Genomic DNA, 18,278 nt, shown 5'->3' with positions numbered 1-18,278 from the left:
GAGAGGGGAAAGCCCGGGAAGTTCCGGAATGAGCCACTTCCGGCTGACTTACAGGCTTGCCGTCCTTCCCATCGTCCCCCGGGTCACCTGGCATTCCCTGGTTTATGAACAGAAATGGACAGACATGCACCGAGTCAACACAGGGACAAGATATCTCGATAATTAATGTCTGGGAGCAAGTCGGACCGAATGCAAAAAAGCAAAGGGCATGCCAAGATCATAACGTTTAATACATTTTCAAATGGCCCTTGGCAAGCAAACAAAGAAGCTTTGCTTAGCCATTCAGAATATAGGGAGATGTGCTGTTAGTGAGCACGTCTGAAGGCTCGGTGTGTCCAGCACCACACCTGGCTGAATTATTATCCCAGTGCCGATATCACACACTGAACCAGGTACTCATTTAAGCCTGTGTGTGTGTGTGTATTCATGCGTGAGCGGTAGTGTATCGGTTAGCGCGCTGCACTACAGAACCTGGTGACCCGAGTTCGATTCTCGCTCACGGCCAACACCAGTGATGATTATATCTGAACCTGTCTTGGGCCTCTCCTAGGTCGACTTAGCCTCAAATTAGTAGCTGGTGCGGTGTGTAAACATCGCCACTAAGGAGACAAAGGCGGTGGTGCTAGTGCTGGCCACCCACCCCCTCTTGTGCTGTGCCAGCCTTCGTAAGTGCTTGCTAACAATAGTCTGTTACAGGCTATACGGGGGATCTTTGTTTTTGTATGCATTCGTAAGTCTACACAAACATACACACACGTTTGTGTCCTGAGGAAGCTGTGGTTCAACCGTGTTCTCATGTGCAGCGAATTGATTATCTTTGTAAAACTATAACTTGGTTGTACTATACTATGCTCAACGTCTACGCTCCCTGTGTTCACCAACCCGCGCTAACCAGCGTGGTGAAGTCTCATCAATAGACCCACACGACCCTGCACAACGTTTGTGGGGAGGTCCTCATCCAGCAGTGAACTGACAAAAGGACCGTGCATGTACGTAATTGTCCAAGAATGTAAAATCGATTAACGCAGATCAGTTAAAGGGGAAACAAACCACAAACACAACTCCGCTTACCTCCTCGCCATCTTTCCCCTTGTCCCCCTTTTCGCCACGGTCTCCCTTTTCTCCCTTCTGCCCGACCTCTCCCTGTTTTTGGCAGGAAAACAAAGCGGAGCGAGCAATTTCAGAACATTTATTCGTACCGGAGGAATCCCACGAGCCACAAAGCGCTCCTTGTCCACGGATGTCCAGTGTGTAACGGCGACCAACAGTCAATGGGGCGCTCTCGGTGGGGTGTAACGGTCTACGTCCATGCTGGACTTGCAATGCAGAGGTCGACGGTTCGATTCTATCTGCCGGGGGCGGCGGTTGAAGCCACTGGGCGAGATTCTTAAATCCACCCCCAATACGTATGCCACAGTTTGTCAATTGGCAGGTCGCGCGTGGTGGGGGTGGTGGCGGTGGTGGCGGTGGTGGCAGTGGTGGCGGTGGTGGCGGTGGTGGCAGTGGTGGCGGTGGTGGCGGTGGTGACGGTGGTGACGGTGGTGACGGTGGTGACGGTGGTGGCGGTGGTGGCGTTGGGGTAGACAAGGGGTACGCCCACCTCTTCCAAGACTCTTGTGCAGCATGAAGGAGTAGGCCAAATACCCTCTTACACCGATGTAAATGATGATAATGACGAAAAGGTTTTGAATTTGATAGAGCGCCCCATATTCTGGGGCATCTCAGAGCTCTGACATTTAAACTAAAACTAAACTATTGTTGGTGCCGGCTCACCGCATGAACTAAAAGCTTTTTTTCTCTTTAAACAGGTAAGGTCCACTGAGCTATATAGCTATTTTTTCAGAAGCTACCTGGCCACAAATGATAGCCCAACGAAGTGGCTTATCATGTGCAGCCACATACAGTAAAACCTTGGATTGCGATCATAATTCGTTCCAGAAACGTGTTTGTAATCCAAAGCACTCGTATATCAAAGCACCCGTACATCAGTTGTGATCACGTGACGCTCGGCAGACAAAGCGTATACATACACTACTCGTATTGCAAGACCTCGCTCGTTTATCAAATTAATATTTATTTAAAATGTTTGCTCGTCTTGCAAAACACTCGCAGACCAAGTTACTCGCAATCCAAGGTTTTACTGTACTGTAAACGCACGTGGATTTTAAATGTGGAGGGAAAACCTGGAGGACCTGGAGAAAATTCTACGCGACCATGGGGAGAGAGGCACGCACACTTTTAAAAGGGCACCCCCAGTGACAGCTCTCCCTGTGGGAACTATGTGACTCAGTAGCATGGCCTGTAAATGGGCACTCGTCTCAGAATCGGAATCTGTATTTATCCGGGAGGAATCCGATAAGTTACGAAGCTATTTTTCACAGATGTCCAGTAAGGGTGGATCAGAAAGTTACAACAACAACCACCAATACAAAAGTCGATAGAGGAGTGCAAAGTATGGCAAACCGCAGTAAGCCACTTAAGAAATAGGGGGCGATGATCGGCAATGTGTTTGGCTTCTCATGCTTTTCCGACCGCAAGGCCGCTTTCAGGTGCCCCATCGACTTCTTCATGACATCACCTGGCAAGTTCCGAGCTAACGAGGGCACACATCATCTCACGTGTGGATTTGCATCATCCCAGGATGTCATCGGGTGCATCGTCAAACGAGGCATTCGGTCTATAAGCCTTGCCAGCCAACGCGCAAAGGAAACAAACTGCCACGTGAAATATCCCAAGAGAGTTTGTAAGCGGAGCGTCCTGTGTGGCGTGCGCGTGAGCCACCTTGTCGCCTTGCGATCCCACCAATCCGGGCGGCCCCGTGTCTCCCTAAAAGACAAACCAGACACGCAAACAACAACAACAACAACGATAATGACAAGGACAACAAGGACGGAACTCTACTCACCTCAACGCCAAGAGGCTGTCACCGCCAAAGCCATTAATGCCAACACTCCCCGCCAACGCTTTCGACCCTCTGCCGAATCCCGCATCTGCTGGACAGCAGACATGCAACCTCCGAGAGCTGACCTAACAACCTAACAGTCTCCCACCATCTGCTCTTAGGTCTTCTCTTCCCGCTGGTCGCCGGCCCTCACAACCTCCCCGCCCCCCGCAATCCCGCCCACCCGCCCCCACGCCCCAAACCTCCCCGCCTGCCGCCTCGCCATCCTGCACACTCGTGTCCCACCCAGCGCAACCGTAATCATATCTACAATGCTCACCTGGCCCTTTGCATTGCTTATATCAGTGGTCTTCATTGCAAGGCCTGTGGGCTACTGGCGGGCCATGGTGGCCTTTAGTGCGGCCCCTGACGTGCGGCCACCCGACACCACACAACACGTGACAACATCCCCCATCATCATCATCGTGCTGCGGTAAAACCCCCAATTGTTTCAAATGTGTGGCGGCCCTCCCACTGATCACGTCTTATCAGGGAATAGTGGCAGCCCCTCTGTAAAATGAGTGAAGAACACCGGCGTATACTGTCTTGCCACGACATTTCGAGCGTCTGACTCGGACACCTGTGCGACTGAACTGCAGAGGCCTGCTATACCCACATCCTTGCTATCCGCTTGTCAGGCTTATGATTCACAAGGTTATCTCTGGCCCATGGGCCCCAATGCAGTTGCACTGCCTGTACTCTGGATAACTATGCCACTGCATGTACACCATACACAAGCCAAAAAAAGACAAAGATCCCCTGTGTTGCTTTTAACACACTGTTGGGGCAAGTGCTGTTAGAGAGTACCTATGAAGGCCGGCACGGCCGCCTTTGTCTCCTTAGTAGCGAAAATTACACACCGCACTGGGTACTCATTTGAGGCTGAGCTAACCTAGGGGAGGCCCAGGACTAGTTCATATAATCATCACTCGGGTCACCGGGTTTGAAGCGCAGCGTGCTAACCACCGCGCCACCGCTCCCCATACGCACGCGTCCCACACACACACACGGAGGTTCAGTACACGCGTATTTATTGCACAGCTAGCACACATAGAATGGCAATTCAACACTAGCAAACAAACACGCACTTAAATGCTTACATATGTAGAATGGTTATGGGAAAGGAGCCATTGATTTGAAACAAACTAGAGCTATTACATGAATGAATTTCCAAACGAATGGACAAAATTCATTATTAGTTGGTCGGATTAATGAATGACTGAATGTGTGGATGACAAAATGAATGAATGACTGACTTGGAGAATGCAACGACTGAATAAACAGATGCATAACCAAATGAACGGATGACAATGAAGAATGAGTGAAGAAAATAATGAGTGGGTGAGATTGACACGTCGGCTTTAGTGACAATTCTGGCAAAATCGCCTGATAATGCTGGATGTAATTACCAGCGAAACGTCGTACTCAAATTGTCAATGTTGTGGATTTCGTTTCCAACACACCGATGGGCTGAAGTAGTAACTAATTTGCACGTTGTGTTTACGTGACAAACCTTCCTGGTTGGCTGTGTCAGGTGGTGGCGGGTTAATGATACATTCATACCTACGTAATCTAACCCAAAAAACCTTCATCATGAATGAGTGAGTGGGCTTGTGTAGTCAAGGAGACACTTGCCTTTGGTCCTTGAGGACCCATGAATCCACTCTCCCCTGGGTATGGGAGCAACCCAGAGCCTTCCGGTGCCTGTGCACGCGATACAAAAGAAAACAGATTCACCGTATACGTAGCCTTAACAGGCTGTTGGGGCAAGTACTGTTTGTGAGCACCTACGAAGGTCGGCACCGGCGCACGAGGGGGTGGGTGGCCAGCGCCATGCGCCGACGGCCTTTGTATCCCTAACGGCGATGTTTACACACCGCACCAGGTACTCATTTTAGGCCGAGTTGACTCCCGGCGAGGCCCAGCACCGGTTCAGATAATCGTCGCCAATGTTGGCTGTGAGCGGGAATCCAATTCGGGTGGCCGGGGTTTTGTAAAACGCAGCGTGCTAACCGCTGTGCCACCAGCTCCCCACTTGTGCATAGTACACTCAAGAGCGCGCGCGCGGACCGTAAGCACGACATACACACAATACTGTCTCGCTTTAACATCATACCCACCTTCCCCTATTAAACTGCCACGTACAATTAGCATAACATCGATATGCGTGAGTTGCAAACAGTCTTGTGTGGCAAATTCCCATGAATGAACGATTCAGAGGGGTTCACGTTTGGCGCGACGCAGCCGTATGGCTCGCGAGGCTAAGGGCGGTGTCGGAGTGCAGCGACGGCAACGTTGGAACAAAACAAATTAAAAAGAGCCGGCTCATTGAGACCATGGCATGTGAAACTGGCACCGGAGCTTGTTTGCGTGAAGCCAATCCTGCTGAAATTATACACTCCCGCGAGGCAGCGTGTCTGATGGGATGTGTCGAGGGACAGATACGTGAAGGAGTGATAACGTCGGCTTAATAGCTTGAGGTCCTTCAATTTGAATTCATGTTTCAGCCACCTGTAATTAAAGCTGGGTTCTCAAATGTAACCAGCAATGAGTTCCTCGTGACTGAAATATTAGATTTTTTCCCAATAAATTTGTATTACTTCAGCTCTCAGAACTAAACATTTACATTTTTATTGCCTTGTGATGAACACGCTTTGTAGAAAACTACAAGGGTGTACTGCCCAACACACAGTCATCCATATCATCGAGGTCTGCCCTGAGAAGGTGGAATTCGACAAGTGCGAGTTTGATCTCGATGATGTGACGGTTGAGTGGCGAGGAGATGTTGACTCCCTCGCCTGGCACACAGGAGGCTGCATATCTGGAGTCTGCATATTCTCGCTCCCCGTGTTGGCCGCGAGGATTGTTCTCCAGGTTCCTCCGGTTTTGTCCCTCCTCGACTTTTAGAACTAACATGCGCTTAAGATTATTTGGCTGCAACTATTAATTCCCACGTGTGATGATGATGATGTCAGCCACTTCGATGATGACGAGCTATCATCAGGGCCGGATCAAGGCTTTAGGGGCTGCAGCCCAGGGGCTTCCGCCAGCTGGAGGGCCTCCAGAGATGAAGTAAAAAGTTATTTCGTTTGTGAATTGCTGAATTTTATTTGTTGTTATCCTTGTAAAAAATACATTTCATTTTTCTTTAACTTTGTTTTCCTTTTGAAAATATTACTGTGGGCCTCACAGTACCTGTAGCCCAGGGGTCTACACAATCTTAATCCGGCCCTGGCTATGATTTATGGCCAGGTTGCTCCAGTTTGCTTAACCTGGTAAAATAAAATAAAAAGCACGTTTCGTTTGAATTTGGTTTGATTTGGATATCGTCCTCTGATCGCGCACGCAAGAAGAACACCGACCTACAATGTGGCTACCTACGAGTCGTTGCAGAAGGGACTAGAGATGTGGATTTTGCGACGTCAACGGCACAATTCGGAGAAAGAAAATAAAAACAAAAATATGCATCCGGCCGATAATTACAGGACGGTGCTGTGGCAAGCACTGCAGTTAGAAATAGGCGACGTGGTGGGCGTCGCGTTGGAAACTGTTCATGCCCGATCCGCACGCCTGCTATGGCACTCCCTTTCACGGCATTCGCAGCACCACGGGGGCTCTGAGTCGGGCAGGAAGAGGCACCGGTTGGGGTAGTCCACGAGGGTGCGTGGGTGCCACACGCCTGGCGCTGTGCGCAAGCGACGGTAGCAAGGCCTTCGAGAGCCCGCGGAGACTAACAAGTTACTGGGAAAGACACTGGGCAGAGACGTGGATTCAGAATGCACGCGGTCAACAACAAACAAACACAAAGCAGAACTGCCGATTAACGTACGCATGACGTAACCGTGGGTGAGTGCGTGTGTCACAGTAGGGAGCGGTGGTGTAGCGGTTAGCGCAACGCTGCGCTACGAGCCCGGCGAGCCGAGTTCGATTCCCGCTCACGGCCAACACCGGCGACAATAGTCTGAGCCGATCCTGCGCCTCCCCTAGGTCGACTCAACTTCAAATGAGGACCTGGTGTGGTGTGCAAACATCGCCACTCGGGAGACAAAGGCGGTCGGACGTGGTGCTGGCCACCCACCCCCTCGTGTGCCGTGCCGGCCTTCATAGGTGCTCACTAATAGCACTTGCCCCAACAGTCTGTTAAGGCTATACGGGGCATCTTTGTTTTTGTTTTGTGTGTGTGGCTCAGTGTACCGGTATTCCTGGAGGACCGGGAGGCCCAGGTGGACCAGAGGCTCCTTCTGGACCAGATCTCCCCTGCAACAGGTGTGGCACGCGTAACACATTAACACATTAATCGTCATTACTTTTTTTTTTATAAATATGCGCTGTAAGTATAACAAACAATTCACCCACAGTGCGCCCAATCTCATCGACACGTCAGAAGATAAGCAGGGCGGAGCCTGGACAGTGCTTGGACGGGTGACCGCCATGCACAAAACAAGCTGTCGCAGACTCTTACGGGGCTGCGCTGTGGTCAGCTTAGAGCAGGAACAACCACTGTTGTGCTGTACTATACTCCAGCATCTATGGTCCCCACGGTCATCAACCCGCATGTCTCATTGTTTAATGCACATTTACTGCCATACACGTTTCTCATTCTATCACCACGTTCTCACATGGCCGCTGTGATGAAAGTGCACGGGGGCCCATCCTAAATCCTCTGCCATCAACTACACAGTCATCGTCATCGTCAGCCGCGGTCAATCCACTGCTGGATGAAGGCCTCCCCTAGCGGCAGCCACCGCCTCTCACGATCCTGCAATGTAACGATCCACCAAGCGCTTGCGGACCTCCATCTGATCCCGTTGCTCCGAGCCACAAATCATCGGACGGGATTTGACCCCATCAATCCTTGTGTTCTGATTTCGCAGTAAGCATGCTCTCCAATAACGCCCTACCTTTCCCCGCCTATCAAATAATTATCCTTTGCCGGCTAATTACATTTGGTGGAATATGGTTCAAGTTGACATTGATTAAAGCTAAAGAGTTCATTACAAAATGCTGATTTGAGTGTGACTGCGCGCTTGTCTACGCTGAAGGAAGGACGTGCCACGGGAAAATTACATCAATTTTAATCAAAGTACAAACGAAACTGTGATTAAACATTACGCAATTAAAGAACGATAAGTGTATAAAAGTTTAGACGGAAAGAAATCTGATTAATTTACTGAAAAAAAAGAGTGATGTTACACAACAGCTAAGTGCTCGGAGCATTCATCAACCAGTGAGAGCTTCGGCTTAATTTTTTTTCCAACCCAATTGTGCCATTATCTCTGACTTACATTACACGGCGTTAGAGCCACTGCCGCTCTGGTAAATAGACACGTGGCTCTTACGAACAAAAGGTTGTGAATTCTAATTCGGGTGGAAGGAATACATTTTTCATCTCATAACATGATGCCGATAGCACAATACACATATAAATTTTTCATCAGTTGAAAGAACAAGTAATTGAGAAACACATAAAGGGGCATTTCGTACCCTTGCAGTGTTCCTTATATGAATCATATGTTCATTAGACAGCGTGTACACACGTGTGTGTGCACCTGTGCGTGTGAGCTTTTAAAACCGATGTCCCTGTGAAAATCTGCCAGCACGCCGGCTAATAGAACTTACCGTTTTAATTTAGTCTCCTCATCATAACAAAATAATCATGAATGCAAGATGACTCATTACGCTACGCCGGGGCTGTTTTCGTACTGTGATGAGTATTGACGAAGTGGGGTATTTTGTGCCTTTTCCCCTCGAGTTTCGACAAAATGAGAGCCCGTTAAGGACTGCTTAACGCATCTGTGCTTTAGATATGAATGGATAACACTGTCAGTCGAGTTATACTTGAAAACAAATCAGACCAATTACTAATTTCTTGATGGTTTCAATTGTAACAATCTAATTCCACGTTTGCCATTTTTGAAATAACGCAATCTGATTACAAGATTACTCTCGAAATTCAAAGTCAGAGTGAGCAATGGGGTGGCACTCCTCTCAGCAAGTGGCCCAGTCGTTGAAATTCCACATTACTGTGGCAATGTCATGGTTGGTCAAATGAGCACCACTTTTTTAGCATTGTCATGAACAGTTCTGTGTACATACGCACACTATTCGTGAAAATGCTAAAAAGTGGTGCTCATTTGACCAACCATGACATTAAGTTTTTCGATCATATTCATTAAAACATTTCATCTGGAAACCCCTTGATATGGAACATTTTGTTTGCACAGGTGTCCAAGGTAATGGAATAAACCGTACACGGCAAACGCGCGATGACGCGCGTACACACATCTTTAAAACTGGAGACAATTATTGTTGTCCGAGTTGGCCCCCCCAATCTGAATTCTAACTCGTGAACCTTGCGGCCCCGCGTCAAGCACTCTAACCAAAGCGCCGTCCGGCTGGATATGTGCTGTACGTTGAATACATTGTATTGTATTGCGTAAAACTATGGTACAATGACAATAACAATTACAACTTGTAACGCCGCACAGCGATCGCTCGCTCTCGCACAGAGACAGAACGACTCGGAGGCACGAGGAGGAACCACAGACGAGCCGGAATGGCAGCAGCCAGCAGCCATGGGGCGCCACAGTGGCGAGATGTTAACTACCTCGCCTGGTATACATGAGGTTGTGTGGGTTCAATCCCGACCCTGACCCCTGCGTATTTGGAGTTTTCATGTTCTCCCCGTGGTCGCGTGGATTTTCCTCCAGGTCCTTTGATTTCCACCCCCCCCCCCCCCCCACATTTAGAAATGTGTGTTTCAAGTATTTGGCTGCTATAAATGTCCACGTAGTAAGCCACTTCGTTGAGCTATCATTTGTTGCCAGGTCGCTACTGGTAATGTTTGTATATTTTTTAATAGTGTAGTAGATGGCAATAGTTGTGAGTTTTTAGTTGATGTGGTGAGACGGCATAAACAATTGCCCAAGCTCTGTGATCCTCTCTATATATTGAGGGGTTATTGACCGATGAATAGTGTTTACATCTGGGAGGAAACCGGAGCACCAAGAGAAAGACCACGCATGCAAGGGTGAAACGCTCTATTCCATATAGAAGGAAGAGGTGGGGTCCACATTTTTGCTGCAGCGCCTTGCGCTGGCACAACCAGGGTTGTGGATCCTCAATTCCACCCAGGGGAAGGGAGTGGTGATCCATCCAACCCTCGCTACTGCCTGCACAGTGCTGCATTACAGTCGTGAGCCACCACCACCACCACCTCGCCTACCCATGCTAAGAGTCACAGTGGTGTAGGCAAGCTGTACCGTAACAGATGTTAATGCTTCGCAATATTATTGGACCACAATGCATCACACCCTAATTTACATAATTCCATTAATTTGTCCCAAGGCAATAACCTTCTTTAATCAGGGCTGATATAAGCTTGTGAAAAGCACAAACCACTTTAAACATTAATTTCCGAGATTAAAAATGACCCTCTGCAGACTTTCATGATTGATGAATGTTATTGCTGTTGCAAAACCGAATTATAAATCACAAACATCCCAATCGCTACGCAGTGCCCTAGTCCACGAATCTAGACATTAACAGACACATGCTGCTTCGTATAGGTTGGAGGGTACCATTCCTATGAGGGGTGTCAGGTAATGCTATCTCAGTGGTATGGAATTGACATTTTCTGCCCAATTTACTTACTCAATAGAATTTTACATCCTACACACAATTTTGGAAATGAATTAAAAGGGAAACTAATTTCACCAGCAGCATTGTACAACGCCAACACGGCGGGGCAGCCAATGCACACAGAGGATATGAGGGAGCTGACAGGCGGTTATTTGCGAAGTTATATTAACCTCGGACGCCTCAATCATTAAAGACGAATGGAGTTTGCAAGAAGTTACAGACAAAACACCTCCTCGTGAGAGAGCCGATGCAGAAGATCTCCGGCTGTGATCTCCCGGGATGCTTATGGGGCCACAACCCTGCACCACGTGACTACAAAGCATGGTAGCAGCAGATGCGGGTACTTGATGGTGCTTGATGATGATGATGCACAACTGGAAAAGTTTAAACTCTCTGGGAGTGTACAGAGACTGTGGTCAACCACCCAGAAGAGAACCATGAAACGTTTAAACGACTCGATGCCCGATTCAACAAATACTTGAGCTTCCATTGGGCTCATAGCCGTAACAACACATCTCAAGAGTGCAGTTTTTTTACCTTTGGGGGACTCCCCAATGGTAGCTGCCCCTGTGTGGGACAAGATCGCTCATCGACGGCCTGCAGGTAGACCATGAGTCTAGCCGTGAGGGAGCGATTATTGCCCCAACTGAGAAAACTGCCGGTCATTTTTTTTTGTCTTTAAATTTGTCGCACGCTTTGACAAATTACCCCCGTAGAAAACCACCTGTGAAACCACGATTCCGACAATCCCACAACGATGCGAGTAAATTCCCCAACATTAGCGCACGCATCTGTGCGCCGAGACCCAGCAGCATGTTGCCCCGCAGAGATGATAAAAAAAAAGATGCATTGTTGTCCGTTGCAACTAATTGAACGATTTGATGGCATGCTATGCCGCGAGCAACAGGGCAATGGCGTTTTAAGCAGTGTCTGCAAACTGCCTTGAGATACAAATGGAAAGGAGTGCACCGCTGTGGCCATTAGTAAGCAGCGGGCGGTGAGCGATGGCTTAAGAGGGCTCGCATGCATTCTTAATGCAGCCCGGATCATCCATATTTCTCTGCAGGGCTGGGGCGGTGGTGTTTCATGTTTTCTTTATTTTTGGTTCCCAGACAAGGATTTGATGGGGGGGTGAATAATGACCGTCGGCTTTTACGTAACGGCGGCTAGCACGTTCGCGCGCGCCGCCCGTGGAAGGACATCTGTCGCCGGGCCGCTCATTTACGTCACTCTCAAGTTCAACGGGGCGGGGGGCGGGGGGGGGGTGTTGCGAGACTTTTATTAAAAATCGGCGAGCGAGGCCAAACGAATTACGTGGAGCCGGGGGGGGGGGGGGGTGGGTCGCCGGTAAAGCGAGAGGAGATGGCGCGGGCAGAAGTCAATCCTCTTCAAGATGACAAACCGCTGGCTTCCCACACAGCAGTAATTAAGTTTGGTAAAACTCACTTGGACACAGTGGCTTGACTCGCTGCAATCTGTTCGCACTTAATTGTATTGTCTTGCATTGCAATGCTTTTTTTTAATTTGATCAAACCTTGTGTCGTACCTGAAGCGTTGCGACCTCTTGACGATCGGAGGGTGTACGACGCAGACTTCACTGACGTGACCTCGCCCGGAAATCAATTGTGAATTGTAACGTTCAGCACGACAAAACTACTGCACGTGTTAAATTTGCATGCACGTGTGTTTTTGTGAAAGCGGGGACCGGTGGTGCAGCGGTTAGCGCACCACGCTACGAACCTGGCAACGCGAGGTCAATTCTGCTCATAGCCAACACCAATGACAATTACCTGAACCAGTCCTGAGCCTCCTCCCCTAGGTCGACTCAGCCTAAAATGAGAACCTGGTGCGGTGTGTAAACATCGCCACTGGGGAGACAAAGGTGGTCGTGCGAAGGTGTTGGCCACCTACCCTCTGCGTGTGCCGTGCCAACCTTCGTAGGTTCTCACTAACAGCACTTGCCCCAACAGTCTGTAAAGGCTATGGGGGGGAGGGATCTTTATATTTGTGTGTATATTTGTGTGTATATTTGCGTGATATTTGGGTGATATTTGTGTATATTTGTGTGTATATTTGCGTGATATTTGGGTGATATTTGTGTGTATATTTGTGTGTATATTTGCGTGTATATTTGTGTGCATGAGTGTTCATGAGTGTTCATGTGTCGGTGTCAGATCAGCAACTTCCTGGACACGTGACATCCCGGTGCATCGTTGAGCCTCGTAGCATGCGGTAAGCGCTGCGTGATCCACAAACCCGACTTCACGAGTTGATTTTAATCGTTTACCACTGCACTCAAATTGTCTCTTACTTCCCTCCACCCACCCTACAAATCGCCACAGCGCATTTTACCGCACGGACAATCAAGAGAGTGCACACGTCTCAATACGTTCAAGGGCGGCGAGAAGCTCTTGGCGATAAACTCACCATGTCTCCTCGCTCTCCTCTATCACCGGCTTCTCCCTGGCGCCGGATTAACACAACGACACAACAACAGCGCAAACGTGAACATTATTTTTTCTCTCTCCTCGGAGCGGCGATTTAACGACCCCACGACAAGAGGCCATTCGCTCCGCGCCGGCGTGTTGAAAAATCAGCGCCGATCAGCAGAAGCGCAGAAAGGGGAACGGCGAATGTGTCACCTTGCTTACACAAAACTCGCTCACGGGCCGATTATAAGTTTGCAAGCAGACTCTTGTCGAGCACTCAATTTAGTTTGCACTACAATAAGTCGTTGGATGGCTTGATTTTTTGTTATTCCACATATGCTGAAGGGGTGCAGACCACAGTGGCTTCAGGACCACGTGGTACACCGTTGTGGTCTGCGCTCCTTCAATGGACGGGGGGGGGGGTAGATAGCAAAACTATACAAACTCTCTGCCTCCCTCTCTGATGAAGCCCTCTCGTCGTGGTCAACAGACCTCGACATTGGCACTTAGCTCCTGAACACATTGCTGCTGTTGTGCACAAGAAGAGAAAATCGGCGGCTTGCTACAGGAGGAGTGGTGCAGCGACAAAGGGTGAATGATCAATTCACGGTATGTTTACAGGCATCAATGTTATTACACAAAACCTCGTTCAGCGTCATCGTGGAGAACGTTAATAATGACGTATTCAGCGCTTTATTCCCATATTTGTCTTGCCATGTAAAAACGCTAAAGTCATTTTTGACACAACCTTCTGGGAGTGCATCCCAAAAAAGTGGTCTCAAAACAGGAACAACTCTGTGCCAGAAAGCCTGCGCGGCCGATGATGGGTTGTGTAAAAATAATTAGGAAGACCGCTAACGGTTGCGGCAAAGGTCCACGTTACTTCATCACATCTGGCCACACTTATTTTTCCCCTTTCCCATCGCGCGCCGCGTGATGACATTGGCACTGCAAGCGTCCCCATCTGTGGGTCTGTGCCGTACCTTGCTGCCTGGGTTTCCCTTTTCTCCCGGAAAGCCGGGATTTCCCGGAGTGCCGTACGTGCCCGGTTTTCCGGGTTCTCCAGGAAACCCGGCCGGGCCCTGGGGCCCTTGCTCCGTGAGCACGGAGCCGGGAGGCCCGGGGGGTCCTGGTAAACCTCCTTCCCCACGGCTGCCCTTCAAGCCACGCTCCCCGGGCAAACCCACTGGGCCCTGCCGCAAGGAAAGGAGCAGACACGCACGCATCGTACACGCACGCACGCACCGCACAATTACAATTCGTAATTATATTCTTGGTTCTTTCGGTAAAGTCACGTAGAAGGGAAACAATAAATAATAAAAATATAAAACAATATTATTCTCACGACGTTTCGACTGCAACACAAGCAATCATCATCATCAGGTGTGAGAAAACCACAACAAGAAAATGTTATTGTTTTATATTTCTATTATTTTATTGTTTCCCTTCTACGTGACTTTACCGAAAGAACCAAGAATATGAATCCCTGCAGTCACGAAAGCTTAAAATCAAAATTTACAATTTATAATTCAACGTAAAGCGGCCAAACTGATTGAAGATTCGGCACTCGCTGATTCACTCCGGTCACTCGCATACTGGGCGGTCGGTCACTTCTTTATCGCTCTTCTATCGCTACTACCACCGCCATTTACTGTTCCCATGAACCTCGCTCGGTCATTCCTCCGCCGCTGTGGAGGTCTCGGCCGACCAGCCCGGGTAAAGATGAGTTGAGTAGTGCTTATCAACATGGCTCGTCACTTGCATTTCAAGGCCCTGAAAAGTACTCGGTGTGGTCGTGTCAAAAACCGAAGGGCAGATTTGCTCGACAAAATGAAACATTTTCTGGAACGCCGCTTGAAAGTCAGGTCACCCCGACACTAGGTGACGTTTGTCAAACACGTGTGTGTCTGTGTGTGTTTGCAGACGGTGTCCTGTCACTCACGACAGCGAGCGGAGCGCCGGGTGGACAAATCACAGTGACGTGGTACAGTGGGGAAGCACAGGTTGCGTGCATCTGCCAATCATCATAATCAGGGAGCCCATAACACCTGGGACTGTCCCGTGATCTCCTTCCAGCGAGCCCTCAAAAGTGCACCGAGCCTTGAACAACCCCCGCGGTGACGTCATCGCCTACCTGGTACAAATGACGACCGTTGCTGCTTGTGGCTGTCCGGTTGTGTTAAACGAACCGGAGTTCAACTCTCACCTCTGGACCCGGAGGGCCACGAAGCCCCAGTTCCCCTCGCTCCCCTCGGTCGCCCTTTTCCCCACGGGGGCCCACATCTCCTGGGCGTTTATCCCCTGTATCGATGACGCCCCTTTCCAGGGTCTCCTTCAAAGACTTCATCTGGTGAACACAGAACACACGCACGTAAAGAACACAAGGACAAAGAGCCCGTGTTTAGCTTCACGGCCAGTGCTGTTAGTGAGCGCCTATTAAGGCCCCCCCCACCGGTGTAACCAGCAGCACGTCCAGCCACCTTTGTCTCCCCCAATGCTGACTTTTACAATCTGCGTCTGGTGCTCAATTGAGGTTAAGTCCCACCCAGGATAGGCCTAGGACTGTTTCAGACACGATTGGCCAATGGCTGTCTTGCAGGCACAGCTAGTGACCCTCTCTTAGCAACCACGATCTTCGTGATTCACCAACTCCTGCCTCCCCACAGTTACTGGATCACAGGCGTATGCTATACCACGCCCGCCCAGCAAAGACAATCGATATCCGAGTTCGGAGCGTGCGGTGACGTTCACGGTCGCGCGTTTACACCGACTCTGTGTCAAAAACGGACGGTTGTGTACGGAACTGCGCTACTCACGCCAATCCCGTAGGAGAGGAAAAATGACTCCAGGTCCTGCGAAATAAAATCACAACATCAGCCGGCACATCCGGTATTCACGACGGTCTGATAGCGCAAGGGCTCTGGCGAAGGCGCCCGCTATCTATCACAGATAAGAAGTAAAGTCTGCAGTAGCTTCACAGTGGTGGGAAATAAACCATTTTTACCAGGTATGGGTCGCCACTGAGATATATAGCCCTTGTTCAGAAGCGACCTGGCCACAAATGAAAGCTCAACGAAGCAGGCTCATCATGTATATTGCTAAGAGAGCCTTGCCTGGTAAAGTAAAAACTAGTTAAGTTTAGTTAATCGCCCACACACCTGTCTTCCCACCTGATTAAAACTTGAATGTCAGTCGTTCAACTGTCCTAGATATTCGTTGCAACAGGTCCTTGACATTGCGCAGCAACTTTAAAAAAGGAAATAAAAGTGTAAGAAACCCAGAAAGGGTACGGGATAAACGGTAAACTGGAGCCTGAAGGAGTGGTGACACGGCAACAACTCTTCAGGGGGTTCAAGCGAGGACATGGGTTTGCAATTTTTGGTGGGTTTGAAGTTTGGAGCCGAGGGACGGTTCGAATCAATACCAGAGGAGAGAATTACAATGTATGAAAAAAACGATGAAATCGCTCCGGCGTTAATACAAATCCTCGCTTTAATTTTTTTAAAATTCACACTTTATTACAGGCCGCACGATTCAAAGAGATCCTGCTCATCTGCGATAAGAAGGTTACTTCATTTTCTTTTAGAAATAATATATTTTTCTGTTGCATATATTTATATCTTGCATATATACATTTGGTGACACGTGAAAGCTGTTGCTGGAGAATGTAGGGGAATCACGAACGGCGAGACGGACGGGGTTCGGCAACGCAATTTGGTTCGCGCGGGATTCTCGTCAAGCAAATGGGGGAATGTCTCATCGTGCGAGGAAGCATTGGGGAAGTGCCCCACTCCGCCGGTGGTCCTACACCAACCCCACATTCCTGTGGCAGGGACCAAGCTATTTCATACGCCAGCCACAACAACAATGTCGGCTACCACAAACTGGTTACGCACTTTATCGATCCCAGAGGTCATGGTAGGTTGAGCCAACCCATGTGACTTCTTCCCTTCTGTGACCTAATGACCCCACAAATGAGCCCGACCTCATCGGACCTCAGAATCTCGGCACAGTCCCCCCCCCCCTCCCCCCCCCGGGGCAGCGCTTCGAGGGACGGCCGCCGCCACGTGCGTAAGAAGAGGTTTTAGAGACGAACCGCCGGGGGGATGACGACATTAGCGGATGATGGTGAAGCAAAATCCGTCATTGTATTTTACGGCACTCTCAGCCCCGAACACCTACGCCTTCGCCAAACACGTATTGGGCAGCGCGGGCAAGTACGGTCGCGCATCGTGGGGAGGTATGGTCACCTCTCGGTCGCGAGTTCGAACGCTCCGTCACGAATGCGCCACCCAGGATGAGACGGTGCACATTGCCGGACGTGTTGTGAGTGGTGTGTGCGTTGTCTCGGTGTGGTCTGGGGATGGTTGTTGTCGTTGTTGTTTCGTGTTACCTGGGCCCAAGCCTTGCATTTAGTGTTGAAAATCGGTGGGAATTTACGTAGTTTTGCAACTTGAACTCATGTGTCTTATTTTTTTCTTGACTTGCATACCTCTTATGTACTTTGCACTCATATAGTTTTGTTTGTTATCGTTAGCTTTGATGTTAACTTGCCGACCCGCCCCCAGTGGGCATCTGTGATAAAAGGGCTTCGGAGCCCATCGGATTCCTCCAGGATAAATAAAGATCGCGATTCTGGTTGCAGTTGAATGAAGACACTGACCTCCATTTCGGCTTGCATGCCAGGCTTTCCGTCAAGTCCTGGCACACCCTGTCAACAACAACAACAAAAAACAACGACAGTTCCGTACCTTAGAGGATTAGCAAATGCATCTGACTATCCAGATGCAGTTTTTTTCCAGGTCGGGCTTTTGCGTGTTGAGAATATCAACTCTCAAACGTTCACCAGGCATCACGGCGGGAACATCTTCGGGAGTTGGAAACGAAGGCGACTGCATTGGTGCCCAGGACCAATTCAGGCCCAAGAAGCAGTTCAAATGATGAATTACCGATGAGTTTGGCGGTGTGCGGGAAGCGAACTCAGGTCGCCAGGTTCGCAGCACAGTGCGTAAATTGCTAGCCTACCACTTCCCATGCACGTGCACGTACAAGGACAAACTAAAGACAAGAATCCCCCGTATAGCCTTAACAGACTGTTGGGGCAAGTGCTGTTAGCGAGCACCTATGAAGGCCGACACGGTAGACGAGGGGGTGGGAGGCCATAGCACCACGCCCTTCCGCCTTTGTCTCCCCAATGGCGATGTTTACACACCGCACCATGTGCTCATTTCAGGTTGAGTCGACCTAGGGGAGGCCCAGGACAGGTT

The 18,278-nt window shown here is 49.5% G+C and overlaps 1 protein-coding gene and 1 long non-coding RNA gene across 6 annotated transcripts in view; one reads left to right on the top strand and one right to left on the bottom strand.

The window, feature by feature from the left end:
- Positions 1 to 18,278, bottom strand: part of LOC116951108 (uncharacterized) — a 191,394-nt gene that overhangs the window by 9,442 nt on the left and 163,674 nt on the right. For all 5 annotated transcript variants that reach the window (XM_076073536.1, XM_076073537.1, XM_076073538.1 and 2 more), the window contains 10 exons: positions 17,675 to 17,722; positions 15,828 to 15,863; positions 15,218 to 15,358; positions 13,995 to 14,204; positions 13,010 to 13,045; positions 7,136 to 7,198; positions 4,573 to 4,645; positions 2,782 to 2,822; positions 1,072 to 1,143; positions 53 to 97 (listed from right to left, as the gene is read on the bottom strand). In XM_076073536.1, coding sequence (XP_075929651.1) covers positions 53 to 97; positions 1,072 to 1,143; positions 2,782 to 2,822; positions 4,573 to 4,645; positions 7,136 to 7,198; positions 13,010 to 13,045; positions 13,995 to 14,204; positions 15,218 to 15,358; positions 15,828 to 15,863; positions 17,675 to 17,722 — 765 coding nt within the window. The remainder of the gene's footprint in view (positions 1 to 52; positions 98 to 1,071; positions 1,144 to 2,781; positions 2,823 to 4,572; positions 4,646 to 7,135; positions 7,199 to 13,009; positions 13,046 to 13,994; positions 14,205 to 15,217; positions 15,359 to 15,827; positions 15,864 to 17,674; positions 17,723 to 18,278) is intronic.
- Positions 6,652 to 15,304, top strand: LOC142930620 (uncharacterized). Its single transcript, XR_012946575.1, has 4 exons — positions 6,652 to 6,787; positions 7,131 to 7,207; positions 12,757 to 12,814; positions 14,935 to 15,304. It is a non-coding gene; the product is annotated as an uncharacterized LOC142930620 (long non-coding RNA).

This window comes from Petromyzon marinus, chromosome 42 (assembly GCF_048934315.1).
Source record: "Petromyzon marinus isolate PM22_M1 ecotype Great Lakes invasive population chromosome 42, UKy_Petmar_22M1.pri1.0, whole genome shotgun sequence".
NCBI classification, from domain to species: domain Eukaryota; kingdom Metazoa; phylum Chordata; class Hyperoartia; order Petromyzontiformes; family Petromyzontidae; genus Petromyzon; species Petromyzon marinus.
Note: the sequence above shows the minus strand (reverse complement) of the source record. Positions and strands in the feature narration are given on the sequence as shown.